Source organism: Oculina patagonica, chromosome 2 (genome assembly GCF_052425735.1).
Source record: "Oculina patagonica isolate OP01 chromosome 2, crgOcupat, whole genome shotgun sequence".
Lineage (NCBI taxonomy): Eukaryota > Metazoa > Cnidaria > Anthozoa > Scleractinia > Oculinidae > Oculina > Oculina patagonica.
Window position 1 is genome coordinate 948,198 of NC_135759.1, and position 17,502 is coordinate 965,699.

General features: G+C 35.8%; 3 protein-coding genes across 4 annotated transcripts; all 3 read left to right on the plus strand.

The window, feature by feature from the left end:
* Positions 1-397: 397 nt before the first annotated feature.
* On the plus strand, positions 398-4,638 carry LOC144642503 (ficolin-2-like). The gene is made up of 4 exons (XM_078501466.1): positions 398-839; positions 1,127-1,217; positions 1,541-1,967; positions 3,313-4,638. The coding sequence occupies exons 1-4, from the start codon at positions 528-530 to the stop codon at positions 3,530-3,532; spliced, it is 1,050 nt and encodes a 349-aa protein (XP_078357592.1). The 5' UTR covers positions 398-527; the 3' UTR covers positions 3,533-4,638.
* Positions 4,639-6,000: 1,362 nt separating this feature from the next.
* On the plus strand, positions 6,001-9,805 carry LOC144642504 (ficolin-2-like). 2 transcript variants are annotated; one of them, XM_078501467.1, is made up of 4 exons: positions 6,001-6,604; positions 7,041-7,131; positions 7,471-7,897; positions 8,908-9,805. In XM_078501467.1, the coding sequence occupies exons 1-4, from the start codon at positions 6,293-6,295 to the stop codon at positions 9,125-9,127; spliced, it is 1,050 nt and encodes a 349-aa protein (XP_078357593.1). In that variant the 5' UTR covers positions 6,001-6,292; the 3' UTR covers positions 9,128-9,805. The 2 variants fall into 2 exon arrangements, with proteins under 2 accessions (XP_078357593.1, XP_078357594.1); XM_078501468.1 differs by having other exon boundaries at positions 7,471-7,884; positions 8,908-9,076.
* A 2,486-nt stretch (positions 9,806-12,291) lies between these two features.
* Positions 12,292-15,870, plus strand: LOC144642505 (ficolin-1-like). The gene is made up of 4 exons (XM_078501469.1): positions 12,292-12,611; positions 13,610-13,700; positions 14,270-14,696; positions 15,604-15,870. Exons 1-4 carry the CDS (start codon positions 12,300-12,302, stop codon positions 15,821-15,823), a joined length of 1,050 nt encoding a protein of 349 aa, XP_078357595.1. The 5' UTR covers positions 12,292-12,299; the 3' UTR covers positions 15,824-15,870.
* Positions 15,871-17,502: the final 1,632 nt, after the last annotated feature.

Here is a 17,502-nt window from a genome sequence, read left to right on the forward strand (position 1 = left end):
TGCAGGGGTTAGAAAATTATATATGTTGGGTAACTAATAAATTATAAAACAGGCACGGCGAGAAGGAACATGAACAAAGAAAGAGGTCAAAACTTTCACATAGCAATGGTAAAATCGCGAAATTAAGTACACTTTCATTCACTTTTCAGTTTCTGACACCACGCCAATTTATACTTGCGAAATACAGCTCCGGAATTTTCGTCAAGTTTTTAGTGCACTCGAACGTAAAAAGAATAAGGAATATATTGACTGGAAAGTTGTTTACTTAAAAGAGTGTCAGCATACTTAATGTTTACTCAGTGTTTAGAAAAAATAGGTGTGAATTATTTAATAGGACTTTTCAAGGGGAGCTTTGAGTTAATTGAGAAAAAGCTAATCATAGGATTGCCATAAAAGAACTCTCAAGGGGGTTATAATCATTGCTTAAATTATTATCAATTATTCATCTTAATTCGAGATCAAAATTTACCCACGTAATTCAGTTGACTTCAGTCTGTACATAATCCTTAACAAAGTTCAGTTAGAGGATGTACATGTATGCACTTGTAGCGTTTTCCCTTGCAAACTATGTGCAAGGCTCAAATCGTATCACGGAGCCTCACTTCAAAGCAATCAATTTTGCAGAGGCTGTAGGTGGCCGAAAACTCGATGGGAACGTCATAAAAAACTTGGAAGTGACATCCGAAAAATCTTGTCAATTTGAATGCGTCAAAGAAACTCGTTGTTTGTCGTACAACTTTCATTCCATCCAAGGGAAATGCCAGCTAAGTGACTCGGATCGTTTTGTTGGTCACGTGAACTTTACACAGGAAGACGGAGCGTTATACAGAGGAACACAGGTAAAATATTAAGATTTACAGGTTTAAGAAGATGGGGAAGTAAGATTTACATAACGCTTTGGACCTTGAGGAAAAAGGGGAACAAGATTGCACATTATTACAAAGTATTTGGTATAACTCGATATAACTCGAGGACTATTTACATATCTAGATGTAACTTAACTGAGCTACTAAAAAAGACTATTCCTATTATTGTCCTGCAAAGAGTAAAAATAATAGTGTCTTGTGCAAATCATGTTGGGTTTTAAAATGGAAAACATGAAGTTATGTTTTATTTTTCTGTTTAGAGCATCTGCGAAAGAGACAATCCGTGCAAAGAGAATGAAGTATGCACTGCGGACTACGAAGCAGGCACTCACTTCTGCAAGTGCTTTAAAGGTAGGTTTGCGCGGACATTTTCACGAGTAGGTTTCTACACTTGAAGCTTCAGTGTACGGAAATCTAATGAGTAAAGACGCGTACTGAACAAATGAAGATGTTTTGAAAGAATGTTTGAAGATTTTATACCGAAACCTAGCAATTCAGTTTATTTGATTAAATATTGTAGGTAAGTTTTTGGAGAAAGTTGTATTACAAATTCAACCAATTTTTAACATGCATAATTAATACAGTCATTGTTTTGGTATTTATTTAGAATGCCCCAGAAACAATTATAAACATTATAAAGGCAATGTCTTGGTATTCTTTTTTTTCCGTGTTAGAATGCTCTAGAAACTGTCGTGATCATTACCAAAACGGTTCCACATTTGACGGTGTATATTGGGTTTATCCTGACAAACAAGAACCCATTCAAGTGCTGTGTGACATGACAACTGACGGTGGTGGTTGGACAACTTTTCAAAGGCGTATGGATGGATCCGTGGACTTCTTTCTCGACTGGGCATCGTACAAACAAGGTTTTGGAAATCTTAATGGAGAGTTCTGGCTCGGAAATGATAATCTTTACCGCCTGACCGCGTCTGCTAACATGATGCTTCGAGTTGATATGGAGGATTACGATGGTGACCGAAGATATGCCGAGTACACGACCTTCTCCGTTGCCGACGAGAGTGATAATTATCGGGTGACGATCGACGGATACCAAGGCACGGCGGGAGACTCGCTGATATCTTTAAATAAGCCCATCAGGTATGTTACGAGCATATCACTGTTTAGTCAGCAGTGTATAATCCAGTTATTAAATGGAAAAGATAAGCTTATTGAAAGAATGATAAAAGGTCGATTTGGGTTTGATCGTGATGTGGGATGAATGATGGGCCGCTATTGGGCCGATGTTGGATCGACTTGGGGTCAATGTAAATATTCTGTTTATAAATTTCATGGAGCGTTGATTTCTTCCGGTAGTGGAAATATGATTTGTAGAATAATGCATGGGTGTGAAGAGAAATGAAATTTCTTGAGTGTTCAACTCGATATCTCACGAGTGAGCGCAGCGGACAAGTGAGACATAGCGTTGAACACTCGAAGAGAAATTTCATATCTCCAAGCAAACATGTATTATTTTGCTTAATTTATAGAATTACTGATTATGAAGCTTTTGGTGACTTTCCCAAGATTTCCGAAGATTCTATGAATAATGTCTGAAGGTAATACAAACGTTTCCGGACATTTTGAGTAAAACTTCCGAAGATTACAGAAGATCACCTAAATTTCCGAAGTTTTGTCGAAGACTTTCGAGGAAGTTCCAAAGATATTTAATCTATAGACCGACAAATTTAAGTAAAGGGTAAAACATGGCATCAAACATAATTAAAGTAATCGATATCACCACAGTAAAATTACAGTAGAATCTCGATTTCTCGAACCCTCAGTTTCTCGAAACTCCCGATTTCTCTGAACAATTTTCGTTCCCCTTGGATAGTACATCTTTGTTATTTTACCCCCGATTTCCCAAGGCAATTTTCGTTTCCACTTGATATTCGAGAAATCGGGATTCGACTGTCTATTTTTTTACCTGTGTTCAAATTAGGGTTTTTCTTAGGGCTGGAAATCTTTGCATTACACAGCAGTAAATATACCATGGATGTACAATATCCACGACGTTTCGAACTCATCTTGAGTTCATTATCAAGTAGATAAGAATAAAATAACCGTTATTTTATTTTTATCTACTTGATAATGAACTCAAGATGAGTTCGAAACGTCGTGGCTTATTTTCGCTTATTTTTATACTTAATTGTATATCGAAATGTTCTCTCATTAGAATGTACAATATCAAAGATCTTAGTCATTTACATCACACATTTCTGGTTATCCAAGGAGGAACAAGATTGTCTCCCCCTGGTTGGGTTGCCTTGGGACTCCCCTCCCCCTCCCCGAGAGTCTGTAGGCGCGGGCGGGCGTACGCCACCAAATTTTTTGGCTTCATGGGTTTACCAAAAATCCTTACCCGTGGTGCTCCGCTGGCGCGCATCGCGCGCAGGAGCTCCACGGATAAGAAATGTTTACCGTTTCCCCTTTTATGTTGTTTCAGTAATATGCAGTTCACAACCAAGGACAGAGACAACGACGTTAATAGTAATGCCAACTGTGCAGTGAATAATTATGGAGGCTGGTGGTATAATGGATGCCATAACGCCAATCCCAATGGTTTGTATCAAGGAGGAGGACATGCACAAGGAATCACATGGTCGTCATTCAGAGGCCAGGAATACTCCTTAAAACATATTGAGATCAAAGTTCGACCACAGTGACTGACTTTGTTAAAGCATTTAGTACAGTAAAAACCCGCGAGTAACAACCCCACATTTAAGAACCTGTTAGGCTAAAATTTTCCAATTAGAAGAACCTCTTTAGCCTAAAATTTGGACACAGGTTCTTATTTTCTAGAATGGATAAAAAATGTTTACTTTAAGGGAAATGAGACAATTAAGCCAAGATCCTGGATCCTCTTTGAGGACGCCTAGGTGCCTTATCACTCCAGTTGCAATGTAAATGCCAATGTTGAAAACCATAAAATATTATTATTGATACAATGACATAAATATAAATAAAATAATTTGCAATTTTAATATAAGGGAAAGGCTGAATAACACTAACAATTCTATTAGCAACAATGAAAATGTTTCTTCAGAAAATAAGAACGTATTAAGACACTGCATTGGCCTAAAATTGTGTTATTACTATTTATGCAAGAACCTGTTTAGGCTAACCTGGAAAAATTGGGTTCCTACCGCGGGTTTTTGCTGAACTGTACTGAACTGGGCAACATATATTTCAAAAGCAAACTGCCTCCAGCTATTATTGCTAGTGTAGGTAATTGCATTGTTTCGCGAGCATAACTAAGAAAATTCTATATATGATTAACAGGGTACAAGAATTGACTTGTACGTTTAAAATAAAGCCTTCCTTAATAACTTGGGAAGAAGGCTTTTTCAGTTGGCAAATCGTCGTTAAAATATGGCCAACGAGTTTTTAATTGTAATTGTCAAATTAGGACAAGCACAAGCACTAAGCATAACGTCAAATCACATGATGTCATGTTACTAGGCAACACGTCTGCAGCCGATTCTTCCCAACTCATCATTTTACAACATACTCCGCAATCTGAGAATACAGTTTATCAACGATACAAGAAATGTACTGGACCGTAAATATGCAGAGTTTTAACTTTGCAAGTCAACACCCGCATGAAAGGAAGTGGATCAATGGAATATATTGTAGAGAAAAAGAACATAACTTTGTGTTGTTATCTTTATTCCACAAGCTTCTTTTAATACCAATTTAGAACTCTAAAACCTGTGGCTTTAGAGCCAATACAGTTGTTTTCCGAAATCATCTCTGAATAATATAAACATAAATATAAACATAAATATAAGTACAAGCATAAACATATGCTTTTATTCAAGATGAAACAAAAAGTACACAATGTTTAAAATTCACCTTGAAAAGGATAACACGAGGTTGACCCTATAATGTTTCCCTATACAGAAATTTTCAAAATCATGGAATTCTATATACACTTTTAAAAATAACAGAAACTTTGTACAAAACATTTGTACAAAGTTACTTTTTGGTTAAATAACTTTAATCTCATTTAAAGACTCGCATTCTTGGACAAGCTCTTATTTAGAAAACGTCCATTGGATTCAACTTAACTTTCCTTTTTATATTAACAAGCTGTTATTTATTATAACTGTACTAGTAACCAAGAGTTTTTATTGTAAGTTCATGATTTTAGTCCACTTACATGTACAAGTGAATCTCGATAACTCGAACCCTCAGTAACTCGAACCCCCCGCTAACTCGAACCTTTTTCGATTCCCCTTCAGGTCATTTTCTTACTAATTACCCTCGACAACTCGAACTCCCGATAACTCGAACCTTTTTCAATTTCCCTTGAAAGAAGGTTCGAGTTATCGTGATTCAACTGTATATTCTATGTACTTTTATAACTTTTTTAGATCGTATTTTTTAAGCAGAGCCCATGTTGATATCAGTTTCTTTTTATAACTGAAGTGGTTTCACTGTATAAAGAAGGACTTTTATCTTCATATTATTATGATTTGAAGAACGCAAATTTACAGACATTGTATGGTTGTGTGTCAAGGGTTCAACAACTGTCTGTAAAGACTCCAAAATTATTGTGTTGATATACCGATCACTTGCTGCGCGCAAATGAGTTACTTAACTTATTTACAAAATCAATTTTAACCGCCGGAATGTCAATTCTTTGAAGGCCAACTAGAAAAGGTTTCTAGTCACTAGAACCAAACCATACAAATTATTAACTAACTAATAACATTCTGCAAGAATAAAGTTATACACCAAACACTTGTAAATGATACCTCAATATATTCTAAAACGGAATATTCACAAAACTATTTTCAGCCTAAAACCGGTCGATAAATAAGAATTTTCAGCATGAGCCATTTTAACTCAGATCCGGACGACATAGCGGAAAGAGAACCCATACAAATTGAAAATGTATCTGCTAAAGCTACAATAGGAAGTTATAGATGATGCCAGGCTTGCAGTGGTTAGAATGTTGTTTATATTGGGTACTATAATCAGTTAATTAAAACACCGCGAGGAGCAAAATTTGCAAAGAAAGAGATGAAAACTTTTAATTAAAGCTGTAGCAAAATCGCGAAATTAAAAAAAATCGCGAAATACAGCTTCCGAATGTTACCAAAGAATATGGTATGTATTAACTGGATGAATGTTTACTTACAAGAGTATCAGCATACATAATGTTTCATAATGTTAACTAGGTGTTTAGAAGAGAAAGGTGTGAATTATTTAATGGGACCTTTCAAGAGGAGCTTTAAGTTAATCAAGAAAAAGCTAATCACAGGATTGCCAAAAAAGAGCTCTCAAGGGGGTAATTATCATTGCATTATCAAGGGGGTAATTATCAATTATTCATCTAACACCGAAAACAAAACTTACCCACATATTTCATTTGACTTCAGTTTGTAAATTATCCTCAACAAAGCTCTGTCAGTTAGAGGATGTACATGTATGTACTTCTATCGTTTTCCCTTGCAAACTATGTGCAAGGTTCAAGTCGTTTTACGGATCCTGACTTCAAAGCAATCAATTTTGCAGAACCTGTAAAAGGCAGTAAACTCGAAGGGAACGTCATTAAAGACTTGGAAGTGTCATCCGAAACATCTTGTCAATTTGAGTGCGTCAAAGAAACTCGTTGTTTGTCGTACAACTTTCATTCCATCCAAGGGAAATGCCAGCTAAGTGACTCGGATCGTTTTGTTGGACACGTTAATTTTACAAAGGTAGACGGTGCGTTATACAGTGGAATACAGGTAAGAAATTGGGATGTAGATGTTTAAGCTTCGCCAGGGAAGAGATGCGGTAGAACGAAAAAGGAATTGAACCTAAAGGAAAAAAAAAAACGATCAGGACGGTACATTTTACAAAGTGCTCGATACAACTGCAGTACAATCCCGATTTCTGGAGCCCTCGGTTCCTCGAGGTACTTCTCTGTAACCTTACACACGATTTCTCGAAGAAATTTTCGTTTCTCCTGGAGGTTCGACGTAAAATCAGGATTCTACTGTACTCGAAGAATTCTCATATTGTTTAGATGACAGAGCTGGTAAAAAGATTATTCTTTTTATTTTCCTGCCAACTGAAGTCAAGTAATGACAATGTTTTGTGCAAATCATGTTGGGTTTAAAATTGAAAAAATGAAAAAAGTTATGGTAATCATTTTAGCTGCCTTTTTCTTTTTCTGCTCAGAGCATCTGCGAAAGAGACAATCCGTGCAAAGAAAATGAAGTATGCATTGCTGACTACAAAGCAGGCACTCACTTCTGCAAATGCTTCAAAGGTACAAGAACTTGTTATAACCTGTCAGGTTTCCACAGCCATTTTCAAGCTAAAGTGTCTGGAAAATTAAATATTAAAGATGCCTTCATAAGATGTTTCGAAAAAAGGTTTGAAGATGTTATAGTAAATCCCAGCAATTTAGTTTAATTCGGTATCACTCTTTCAACATATTTCAGGGAAGTTTTCGAGAAAGTTGTATTACAAATTCAACCAATTTTTTAACATGCATAATTAATACAGTCAATGTTTTGGTATTTATTTAGAATGCCCCAGAAACTGTTATAAATACTTTAAAGGCAATGTTAAGTATTCTTTGTTTATTTTTTATTTTTTATCTCAGAATGCCCTAGAAACTGTCGTGAGCATTACCAAAACGGTTCCACAACTGACGGTGTATATTGGGTTTATCCTGACGAACAAGAACCCATTCAAGTGCTGTGTGACATGACAACTGAGGGAGGTGGTTGGACAACATTTCAAAGGCGTATGGATGGATCCGTGGACTTCTTTCTCGACTGGGCATCGTACAAAAAAGGTTTTGGAAATCTGAATGGAGAGTTCTGGCTGGGAAACGATAATCTTCACCGCCTGACCGCGTCTGCTAACATGGTGCTTCGATTTGATATGGAGGATTACGAAGGTGACCGAAGATATGCCGAGTACGTGACTTTCTCCGTGGCCGACGAAAGCGACAACTATCGGGTGACGATCGACGGATACCAAGGCACGGCGGGAGACTCGCTGTTATCTTTAAGTAAGCCCATCAGGTATGTAGCAAGCATATCATCTCTCAATTAGTTTGCAGTGTATAATCAATAAATGAAAGGAAAAGATAAGCTTAGTGAAAAATCTGTGAAGGGTCGATTTGGGTTAGTGTTGGACTTACGTAAGGCCGACATTGGGTTGATGTAAACTGAGTTTAATAGGCCTTATCATGGTTTTCGACGCCATCTTGACGAGTAGGCAAAGTGGTTAATAATTTTTCCCGAGAACCGCTTCTATCATGCGAAAAAAAATACAGACAAATGTATGGGAAATTAAAAACGTAACTGAACGCTTTCTAGCCAAGCTTCATCCTTCAAACTCGGCGAATAAAACTTTTGCCTAGTATCTTAACTTTACAATTCAGAAGCTGTCCAGAATTCAATTTTTGTAAAAGATATTTGCCGTCGGATTCCCATACAAACACTGTAATTTCTACCCGCTTTGCCTACTCGTCAAGATGGCGTCGAAAACCGTAATAAGGCCTATTGCGGAGCGTTGATTTCCTTCAATAAAGCTAAGTGGAATGTGATAGATAAATTGTTTATTAACAAAGTGAATATATGAAAGACATACATGTGATCTGCGGATAAATAATGAAATGAATGAAATGATCCTCGCAGTGTGTGAGCAATTTAAGCAATTGCTTTTTTTAGCCTGAAAAAAAAAAAATGGCTAAAAAATGCAATTGCTTAAAGTGCTAACACACTGCGAGGATCATTTCATTCATTTCATCATTTATCTGCAGTTCGCATGTATGTCTTTCATATATTCACTTTGTCATCTACCCCACATACGGGACATAAGCACCCACAATTAACCAGCTCCCAACATATCAAGGCTTCATAGCTCAGTTGGTAGAGCAACGCACCGGTATCGCGGAGGTCATGGGTTCAAATCCGTTGTGGCCTTGAGTTTTTTTATGCTAAAAAATGCAATTTAATTGCTTACACACTGCGAGGATCATTTCGTTCATTTCAAAATGTTTATTATTTCCTCTTTTTTACCGTTTTAGTAATATGCAGTTCACGACCAAAGATAGAGACAACGATGTAAATGGTAATGGCAACTGCGCATTCCATTTTAAAGGAGGCTGGTGGTACAATGGCTGTCATAATGTCAATCCCAATGGTTTGTATCAAGGAGGAGGATATGGAGAAGGAATCACATGGACATCATTTAGAGGCCAGGAGTACTCCTTAAAAAACATGGAGATCAAAGTTCGACCCCAGTGACACTCTGTAAATGCAATGCTTTTTAGTATTGTAGTGAACTAAGCAAATGAAAAGTTGTCTTAACGATTATAACTATCACAATTAATCACATTGTCCCGTGATAACTTTAAAGTAATTAATGAACATAATAAGATTCTTGAAAGTCTAACAAAATCGCACAAACTCACCGAGTGAAATTTAAAATAAATTTCCAGTTGCAGTTAATTTACACTTTGAAGTTTTTGAAAAATTTATGAGATCAAAGGAAATTATTTCCTGAACTATTTTACTAGCTATTGGTAATAAAAAAGAAGAAGACAGGGGAAAATGATTAATCACAAGCAATTTGTAAATGCCTTCGTGTTGCAACTTTACACTGATGTTTCACCTTTTTACTGGCACTCACGTAAGGAATGTCTAATCAGAACTAACACGAACACTTTGCAAGTTGTTACGTCAGATTACATTATGTTACTTAGCAACAACTTCGCATAAAACGACTTTTTCTAGACTGCTCTTGTCTACAGAGCATAAGTGAAGAAATACGGATTGAATCTTTCAGAGGAAAAAGAAATTAAACCATATTTATTATTATTATATTTGTTTACACCAAAGTAAAATTTGCATGACACTATTCAGTTTAGTGTTGTTTCATCTCTAATGCAACTAAAATGCAGCTAAAACAACTAAAATGTAAAGCCCTATATTTCGGTTTGCAATTCAAACCTTCCTTAGGGGCTGGGCGGAAAAAAAGAAGAAGGAAGGTTTGTATTGCAGACCGAAATATACGCCGGTTTTTTCTTTACATTTTAGCTGTTTTATCTATTCTGTTTATTTTTGACCGCTTACGCCGTTAGGATCAGTTTGCCGTCTATATTTTCCATCTATAACAGGTATTATTATACAACTCCGCTTCGTCGAGTACAAATTAAGGGCGAAACGACTACAAATAGGTTTCAAAGGTCCCGTATTCTCCTTGACTGCGCGTATTATTCAACAAAGGTGGATAGGCAGCATTTTGGAAAAAGAAACCGTTGAATAACAAATCTCTTTTTAGACTTTTTTGTGTGTGGTATCGCTGCTCATTTTTACTCTTCATTTGCATTTTGAATTGTTTTTTGGGCTCGGCGCCAAAATACTGCAAGACTCGTAAAAATATACAGCGATACTACATACCAAAATGGCTAATAAAATATATAAATCTGATAATTTCAGAAATCAAAATCTTCAGATAATTAAACCTCGCTTTTAAACATAACATAACATCAACTTAATTGTGTGTCGAATTTTAGAGTAGTTAACAAATATCAGTAGCTAATACACTGTATCTTTGAGAAATACACTTAAATTGACTAAAGGGAATATATAAATATTACACAATTTACAAAGAAAAAAATGTATAAATAAGCAAAAGCGTCTAAAGGAAGGTAGAGCTCTCGAAGCTGCTCTTGAACTCAGTCACTTGTTCTGATAAAGTTTGGCTGTGCGTTCCATTGTTTGGCTGAAAAGAAAGAAAACGAGTAGTTGAGTCCATTGCCAGTTGTTTTCGGCTTACTAAGTGACAAAATGTAATTGCCTTGAAGATCATTGGAAGAGCACAACAGTAGGTAGGTTAAGAAAATTTTTTTTTATTCAAAACAATTCCCGTTTGAGCACAACAGCAAGTTGAGTCTGGTGTAGTTTTGCTCGTCTGTATGTGCTCAAAAAAAAATAAATTAGAAACTGTATTGTTATATCTTGTTGGCATTCATATCGTCGACTTTGACAGAAAACGTGACTGAAATTTTTTTTATGAAGTCGCTTCGTTGTAACGAAGCCTAAACTGATGTAAAATAAAACGAGTAGAATTTCTATTGAATAACAGCAGAAACCCATAAGGGTTGAAACGTGTAACGCGCGCACACAGCGTTTGAATATTCATTTTGCTTAGTACCATATCTGGAAACACGAAAACTTTGTATGCGAATGCTTTATACACGTAATGACACACGCAACATAATTTTTGATTTTGCGGTAAGTTGCTAGAATTTCGACCTAAACGCGGTATATTTCTTACAGAAACTTAAGAAATACATTGAGTGTATGGAAGCGAAGTTCTCCAGACTACTTCATGAAGATGAAACAGGAGAATTTAACCAAATGTAACTTTATTCAACCGAACTTCTTCAAAAACAAGATTACACCATCGAGCGCGAGCTATAGTGCGCGCTGTGAATTTAATTTAATCTAAATATAGCAATTTGAAGTGTAAATGAATGTGCAAACGCTTTGTACAATGCGAATCATAGGGAGTTACACGTTTCAACCCTTATAATTATGGGTTTCTGATAACAGTAAAATTGAGCATAGCAAATATTGCAATATCGCCTTGATTATGACGTCATGTGGAGAAAGTGAAGGAATAATTTAAATGGATTTTTTAACTTCATAGACATGACCTTTTTTAGGACTCGATTCAATCTTTTATTAATAGTTATTTTCTTTTTCATTCTTTATAAAATGTGATGTAGGACTGGCACGCCTAGATTAGCCACTGCTACCTGCGGGCTGTCAACTAGATATTGTTAACATTACAAAGAAAAATAAAGTTTAAGTGTCTTGGAGTACTCGGTGTATTGTTTTCTCCAGTACAAACAGATACTGAAATCCTAAAGGGTGACCTTTCGTACACGTCAATATTTACATAGTTACTCAACAAACCTATTCAAGGAGCATGAAGAATTTCATGCAAGTTAATTACTTTCAAGGTGTCCGGCACAGTAAATCCACATCTCGGTCAAGTTCATATCTCGCGCTACAAGTCAAAATCTCGCGTTATAATCAAGATTTTTCTTATAAGTCGAGATAACGCGTTATTAATCCTAATCTGGCAGATTAAGTCGGGAAGTTGCGTTAAAGACAAGGTTTTTAAATAGACATTGGTCGAAGTATTTTGGTTAAAAAGAATAAATTCAAATTTTTAAAGACGGCCCTTAAGGAACACAATACAATTCATTGAAAGGAAATAGTAATTGATTTATAATAAGAACTTTCCTGAAGGAGAAAATTTAATTAAAATGATCTTTGTTAAGATACCTCCAGGGAATTATCGTTCTGGCTTGATTAAATATTAACGTTATGTAGAAATTTAGTTTTCTTCACGTCCGTCTTAAACAAGATTGCAAATAATACATAGCAACACTTAATGAAAAAGATGTACATGTCTGTAATTCTTGCGTTTGTTCTTGCAAACTACGTACATGGTTCAAATCGTTGTTCGGAGCCTGACCTTGAAGCCATTAATTTTGCGAAGGCGATAAGGGGTAAAAAACTTAACGGAAGCGTCATAAAAGACTTGGAAGTGACCTCCGAGATTTCTTGTCAATACGAATGCGTCAAGGAAACTCGTTGTTTGTCGTACAACTTTCATTCCATCCAAGGGAAATGCCAGCTAAGTGACTCGGATCGTTTTGTTGGCCACTTGAACTTTACAAAGGAAGACGGAGCGTTATACAGAGGAATACAGGTAAAAATACTTTAGACAGAAAACGCAAGCTTTTTAAGTCCAAACATTTCCGTTTCTTAATTAATTCAAGCAACAAAACCTTTACAACAACGAAACCCAAATGACAACAGATAAGGAGAAAAAATGCGAGTAACCGGGTACGATGTGTCATTGTGGACTTTTAATTATATTTTTTGGCATGTTTTTAAATTTCTATAAGTTTTATAAATTCATTATAATTTTATAAAGATGATCTAAAAGCTTTCACTACCTGAAAGTAGTGTGAAAACTGAGGTGTATAAAAGATAAGGACAACTTTCTTGTGAAATTAAAGTTTAGGAAAACCCGAAGTAGCTGTAAAAACGCAGCATTACTCTGAAATTTCCCATGTAATAAAACATGGGAAAGACTTCCACTTCCTTATAAACAAAGAAATGGCGTTTGGAGGAAAAAAATATGGAAACGAAAAAGACAGTTTGTTTTACCGTGATAACAATATCGTACTAATTGTTTCAAGGCTGCCTATAATTCTTTAATTATTATTGTAATTTGAATTTGTTTGAGTTATACTGACTTTGAATTGCACGTGTTGTGCACACAACTATGTCAAGCTTTAGAATGAAAAGTTTAAGACGGAATCCGCCAGGACTTCGAGTATTAACTGGACAAAATTATGTACCAAAATTATTTTCATTTTATTGCCAATTTTTGTATTAATGTTTCAAATATCTTATCAAAAGAAATCATTTCAACAACACCAAACATCGAAAATAAATTTCGAAGCTCTTCTGAATTCCAACGATTGATGTTTAAAAGACGATTTTAAACTTTCATGTTTTTAACGATTGTAAACTTTGAAATTCGTTTTCTCAGGCTCTGAAAAGAAATTGCAGAAAATAACGTAATAAGATTTTAAATTATTCTAGTATTCAATTTTTGTCCTATTTAAATTAATACTACTCGATTTCCTGATGGATTCCGTCTTAGTGTTGCTTTTTAATTCTTTTTCTCTCCGGCAGAGCACATGCGAGAGAGACAATCCGTGCGACGAGAATGAAGTATGTATTGCTGACTACAAAGCAGGCTCTCATATCTGCAAGTGCTTCAAAGGTAGACGAACTTCAAATATACAGTTCAGCGACAATTTTGATGACTAGGTAGATATAGTTCAATTAAAGCTACTCTGTGTGGGAAACAGGGCAGAAGACGCCTTCAATTTCGAACGTAGTGTTTGTTTTAAAAACCTGCAAATCCCCTCATAATGTTTTTGAAATATATGCATGGAAGGGACCTCAGCTCGTAACTTTTTAGTAGGGACTCTCAGTATTGCAATTGATCAACGACTTGACACGTTTACTTGCAGCCTTGTCTATGAGTTTCCAATGGGATGTATAATAACGACTTACATATAAAGAAAGTGGTAATTTCTTAGTGTTTTTTGACAATTTCTCTTTGTTGGAAAAACTTTATTTTCTTAGTTTTATAAAAGCAATTTGCTCTTGAATCGTCTTCAAACTAACTTCAGTGGTATTAAATGAGAAATGAGGTTAATCAATTTAAAAGCTTGGTTAAAGGTCTCCTACCCTATTTTACATTTTAATACGAGTTCGATTTGCTGAAGATGAGGAAATATAAATGTAACAATATAAATGTCTTGGTATACTTTTTGTTCACTTTAGAATGTTCCAAAAACTGTCGTGATCATTACCAAAATGGTTTCACAACTGACGGTGTTTACTGGGTTTATCCTGACAAACAAGAACCCATTCAAGTGCTGTGTGACATGACAACTGAGGGCGGTGGTTGGACAACTTTCCAAAGGCGCATGGATGGATCTGTGGACTTCTTTCTCGACTGGGCATCGTACAAAAAAGGTTTTGGAAATCTAAGTGGAGAGTTCTGGCTTGGAAACGATAATCTTCACCGCCTGACCGCGTCTGCTAACATGATGCTTCGATTTGATATGGCAGATTACGAAGGAGAGCGAAGATATGCCGAGTACACGACCTTTTCCGTGGCTGACGAGGGCGACAACTATCGGTTGACGATCGACGGATACCGAGGCACGGCGGAAGACACATTGGCAGATGTTAGTAAGTCCATCAGGTATGAAAAAGGCACATTGCTGCTTTATAATAATTTTTTGTTTAAACTTGTTGATCTCCTGTTGGGCCTTTACCTTTGGATCTGATCATTACAAAAGATTACCGTGTACCTTCTTAAAATGCGATGAATTGTATCCATGGAGCTGGAGAGAAGCAATGTCTTTAAGTCGCTTCATGCGATGACCTGGAAAAAGCTCCGATCGTCTGGGCTATTTGGCCCGAAGACAGACTCACCTTACTTTCTTTATAAAGACACTGTAATGTAATTTCGTGCAACTGTACATCTCTTATCAAGACTTTTTCTGACGTGGCGACGTGAGTTCTAATGTTTGGAGCTATGCCAAAATCAAAATAGCAACGGCATAAATAGTAGCCGCACAACAGTTGTTATTCAGGGGGAAGCCAAAAAATATCTTTCGAATTCCTTCGAAACCATTTCAATCACCCTGTAAAGTTGTAATATCTCTATCAGATACCTGTTACTTGTTCTATAAATAGCCGGGCTCTGTTGATTGAAGAAAAATATATTTTTTTCCACACGATGGGACAGGATACCTAGGAAAGGTCACTTATTTAATCCAGGCTCTCATAAATCTATGACGGGTGGAGTTGTTGAAGGCAATTCCAGGATTTTGTTGAAATATGATTGTTTCTCTTAAATATTGCGCACATTATTGCATGCAATATTTCGAAATGGTCACAAGGCTCAAAGAAATTCACTGCGCTGAAAAACTACTGTGTGTTCCGGCCACATTGATTCACTTCAAATTTAACGTAATACAGTTTGATGCATACTAAAGATTTACCAAAACTGTGCGCGCCATAGCCATTAACTACCATTATGACGGTCTTTTGGTAATTAAAATGCAATAGTAGGTTCACTGTTTGCTCATTTCTTGTCGTTTTAGAAATATGATGTTCACGACCAAAGATAGAGACAACGACGTAAATGACAATTTCAACTGTGCATCGCAGTTCAAGGGGGGCTGGTGGTATCAAAATTGCCATAACGCTAATCCCAATGGTTTGTATGAAGGAGGAGGAAATGCACAAGGCGTCACATGGTCGAAATTCAGAGGCCAAGCATACTCCTTAAAACACATGGAGATCAAAATTCGACCTATGTAATACCTTATTACATGAAATTTTTGCGACATGTTAATTTCGCGATTTTGAGGTGCACATATTTCGCGACACTTAAATTTCGCGATTTTGCGAAAATTTTGTGTTTTAAATCACTTTGACACAATTTACATTTCCTTGGCAATATCATTTCACATGCCCTTGAATGAAATAAAAACGACTTCATTAATGAAAAAATAACATCAAAATTAACAAAGAAGCAAGAGTGGGATTAAATCTCGGCAATAGCTTCAACAGAGCAGTTAATGTCTACAAGTAGGTTATGCTTGTACGTGCATGAGTTACTGTTTTTGAGTCAAATGACGACACCATCCGTTTAAATTGATAATTCCTTCCTTCAGTTGCACTAAACTTATTTTTTCTTAATTATTAACATAATGTGAGTCACTTAATTTTCGCGTCACTTATTGTTCGCGTCACCTTAATTTCGCGATTTTTTTGGAATCGCGAAATTCGCGAAATTAACGTGTCGCGAAAATTTCATGTAATAAGGTACCTTGCAAAAGATGAGTCGTGGCAAACCGGGTATCGAGACTTTCTTTATAACTATGACCTTATAAAAGTAGATAAATGTTTATATAGGAGAACATAAACAATCATGTAAAAAATTTATTCAACCGTTAAAAATGCCAATATGTGAATTATTTAATAGGGCCTTTCTGCTACAGTAGCTGAAACAGATGTTACAGATCTAGATACTAGGCTTGTAGGGTTATAGCAAAAGTAAAAACAGTTAAAATAAGGATCGCGAGGGACAAAATTTTTAAAGAGATCAGAACTACTATAAAAACCAGTAGAATTAGTTATGGAACAAGTCACTTCTGCATAAATTTATTTGTCTCTTGTTAAAAACGTAGTTTGAATGAAGCTGCGATTGTTCCACTTTCCTTAGCTACTCTAGGTAATTTTCACAGGTACTTTGTTTTGCACCTCTTAAACAACCAAAATTAAATACCATTTAAGAAAATATTAACAATACATTAATTCTAAACTGAATGTTGCAAGTTAATTGCTTGGTGATAACTGTTCTGAATTTAAATTGTTACTTTCTGTCCTTATAAAAATATCTTTCTGGTCTTGTTTTCGACAACAACCTTCTTTTGATTTAGTGTACAGTACCCAGATTTTTAATTTATACAACTCTAAGAACATTTGTTATTTATTTACGCGGGACCCTTAGATCAGGGTTTGGGAGATTAAAACAATTAACAGCAAAATCGCGAAATTAAATACTGCAGTTTCCTTTTCTTCCGATCGCGAAAATTAATAATCACAAACTACTTGGAAACATATTAACGCTAAGGTATATAATATTGGGTAGCATGATTACTCAGTCTTCAGGAAAAATACATCTGAATTATTTAATAGAACCTTAATTTAGGACCTTAAAGCTAAGTCACAATTAACAGCAAAATCGCGAAATTAAATACTGCAGTTAATAATCACAAACTACTTGGAAACATATTAACACTAAGGTATATAATATTAGGTAGGCTTATTACTCAGTCTTCAGGAAAGATGCATCTGAATTATTTAATAGAACCTTAATTTAGGACCTTAAAGCTAAGTCACGGGGATCGATTTCGCAGATTTTTGGTCTAACCTGTTTTGAAATTAGTGGTACGAAGGCAATGAAAATATTATAACAAAGGAAAACATAACCA

Excerpts from the sequence above, each read along its gene's own strand:
- LOC144642504 (XM_078501467.1), top strand. The coding sequence starts at position 6,293 with ATGTACATGTATGTACTTCTATCGTTTTCCCTTGCAAACTATGTGCAA. Across the intron at positions 7,132-7,470 it reads CTTCTGCAAATGCTTCAAAG|AATGCCCTAGAAACTGTCGT; the intron begins GTACAAGAACTT and ends TTTTTATCTCAG. Across the intron at positions 7,898-8,907 it reads TCTTTAAGTAAGCCCATCAG|TAATATGCAGTTCACGACCA; the intron begins GTATGTAGCAAG and ends TTACCGTTTTAG.
- LOC144642503 (XM_078501466.1), top strand. The coding sequence starts at position 528 with ATGTACATGTATGCACTTGTAGCGTTTTCCCTTGCAAACTATGTGCAA. Across the intron at positions 840-1,126 it reads CGTTATACAGAGGAACACAG|AGCATCTGCGAAAGAGACAA; the intron begins GTAAAATATTAA and ends TTTTCTGTTTAG. Across the intron at positions 1,218-1,540 it reads CTTCTGCAAGTGCTTTAAAG|AATGCTCTAGAAACTGTCGT; the intron begins GTAGGTTTGCGC and ends TTTCCGTGTTAG.
- LOC144642505 (XM_078501469.1), top strand. The coding sequence starts at position 12,300 with ATGTACATGTCTGTAATTCTTGCGTTTGTTCTTGCAAACTACGTACAT. Across the intron at positions 13,701-14,269 it reads TATCTGCAAGTGCTTCAAAG|AATGTTCCAAAAACTGTCGT; the intron begins GTAGACGAACTT and ends TGTTCACTTTAG. Across the intron at positions 14,697-15,603 it reads GATGTTAGTAAGTCCATCAG|AAATATGATGTTCACGACCA; the intron begins GTATGAAAAAGG and ends TTGTCGTTTTAG.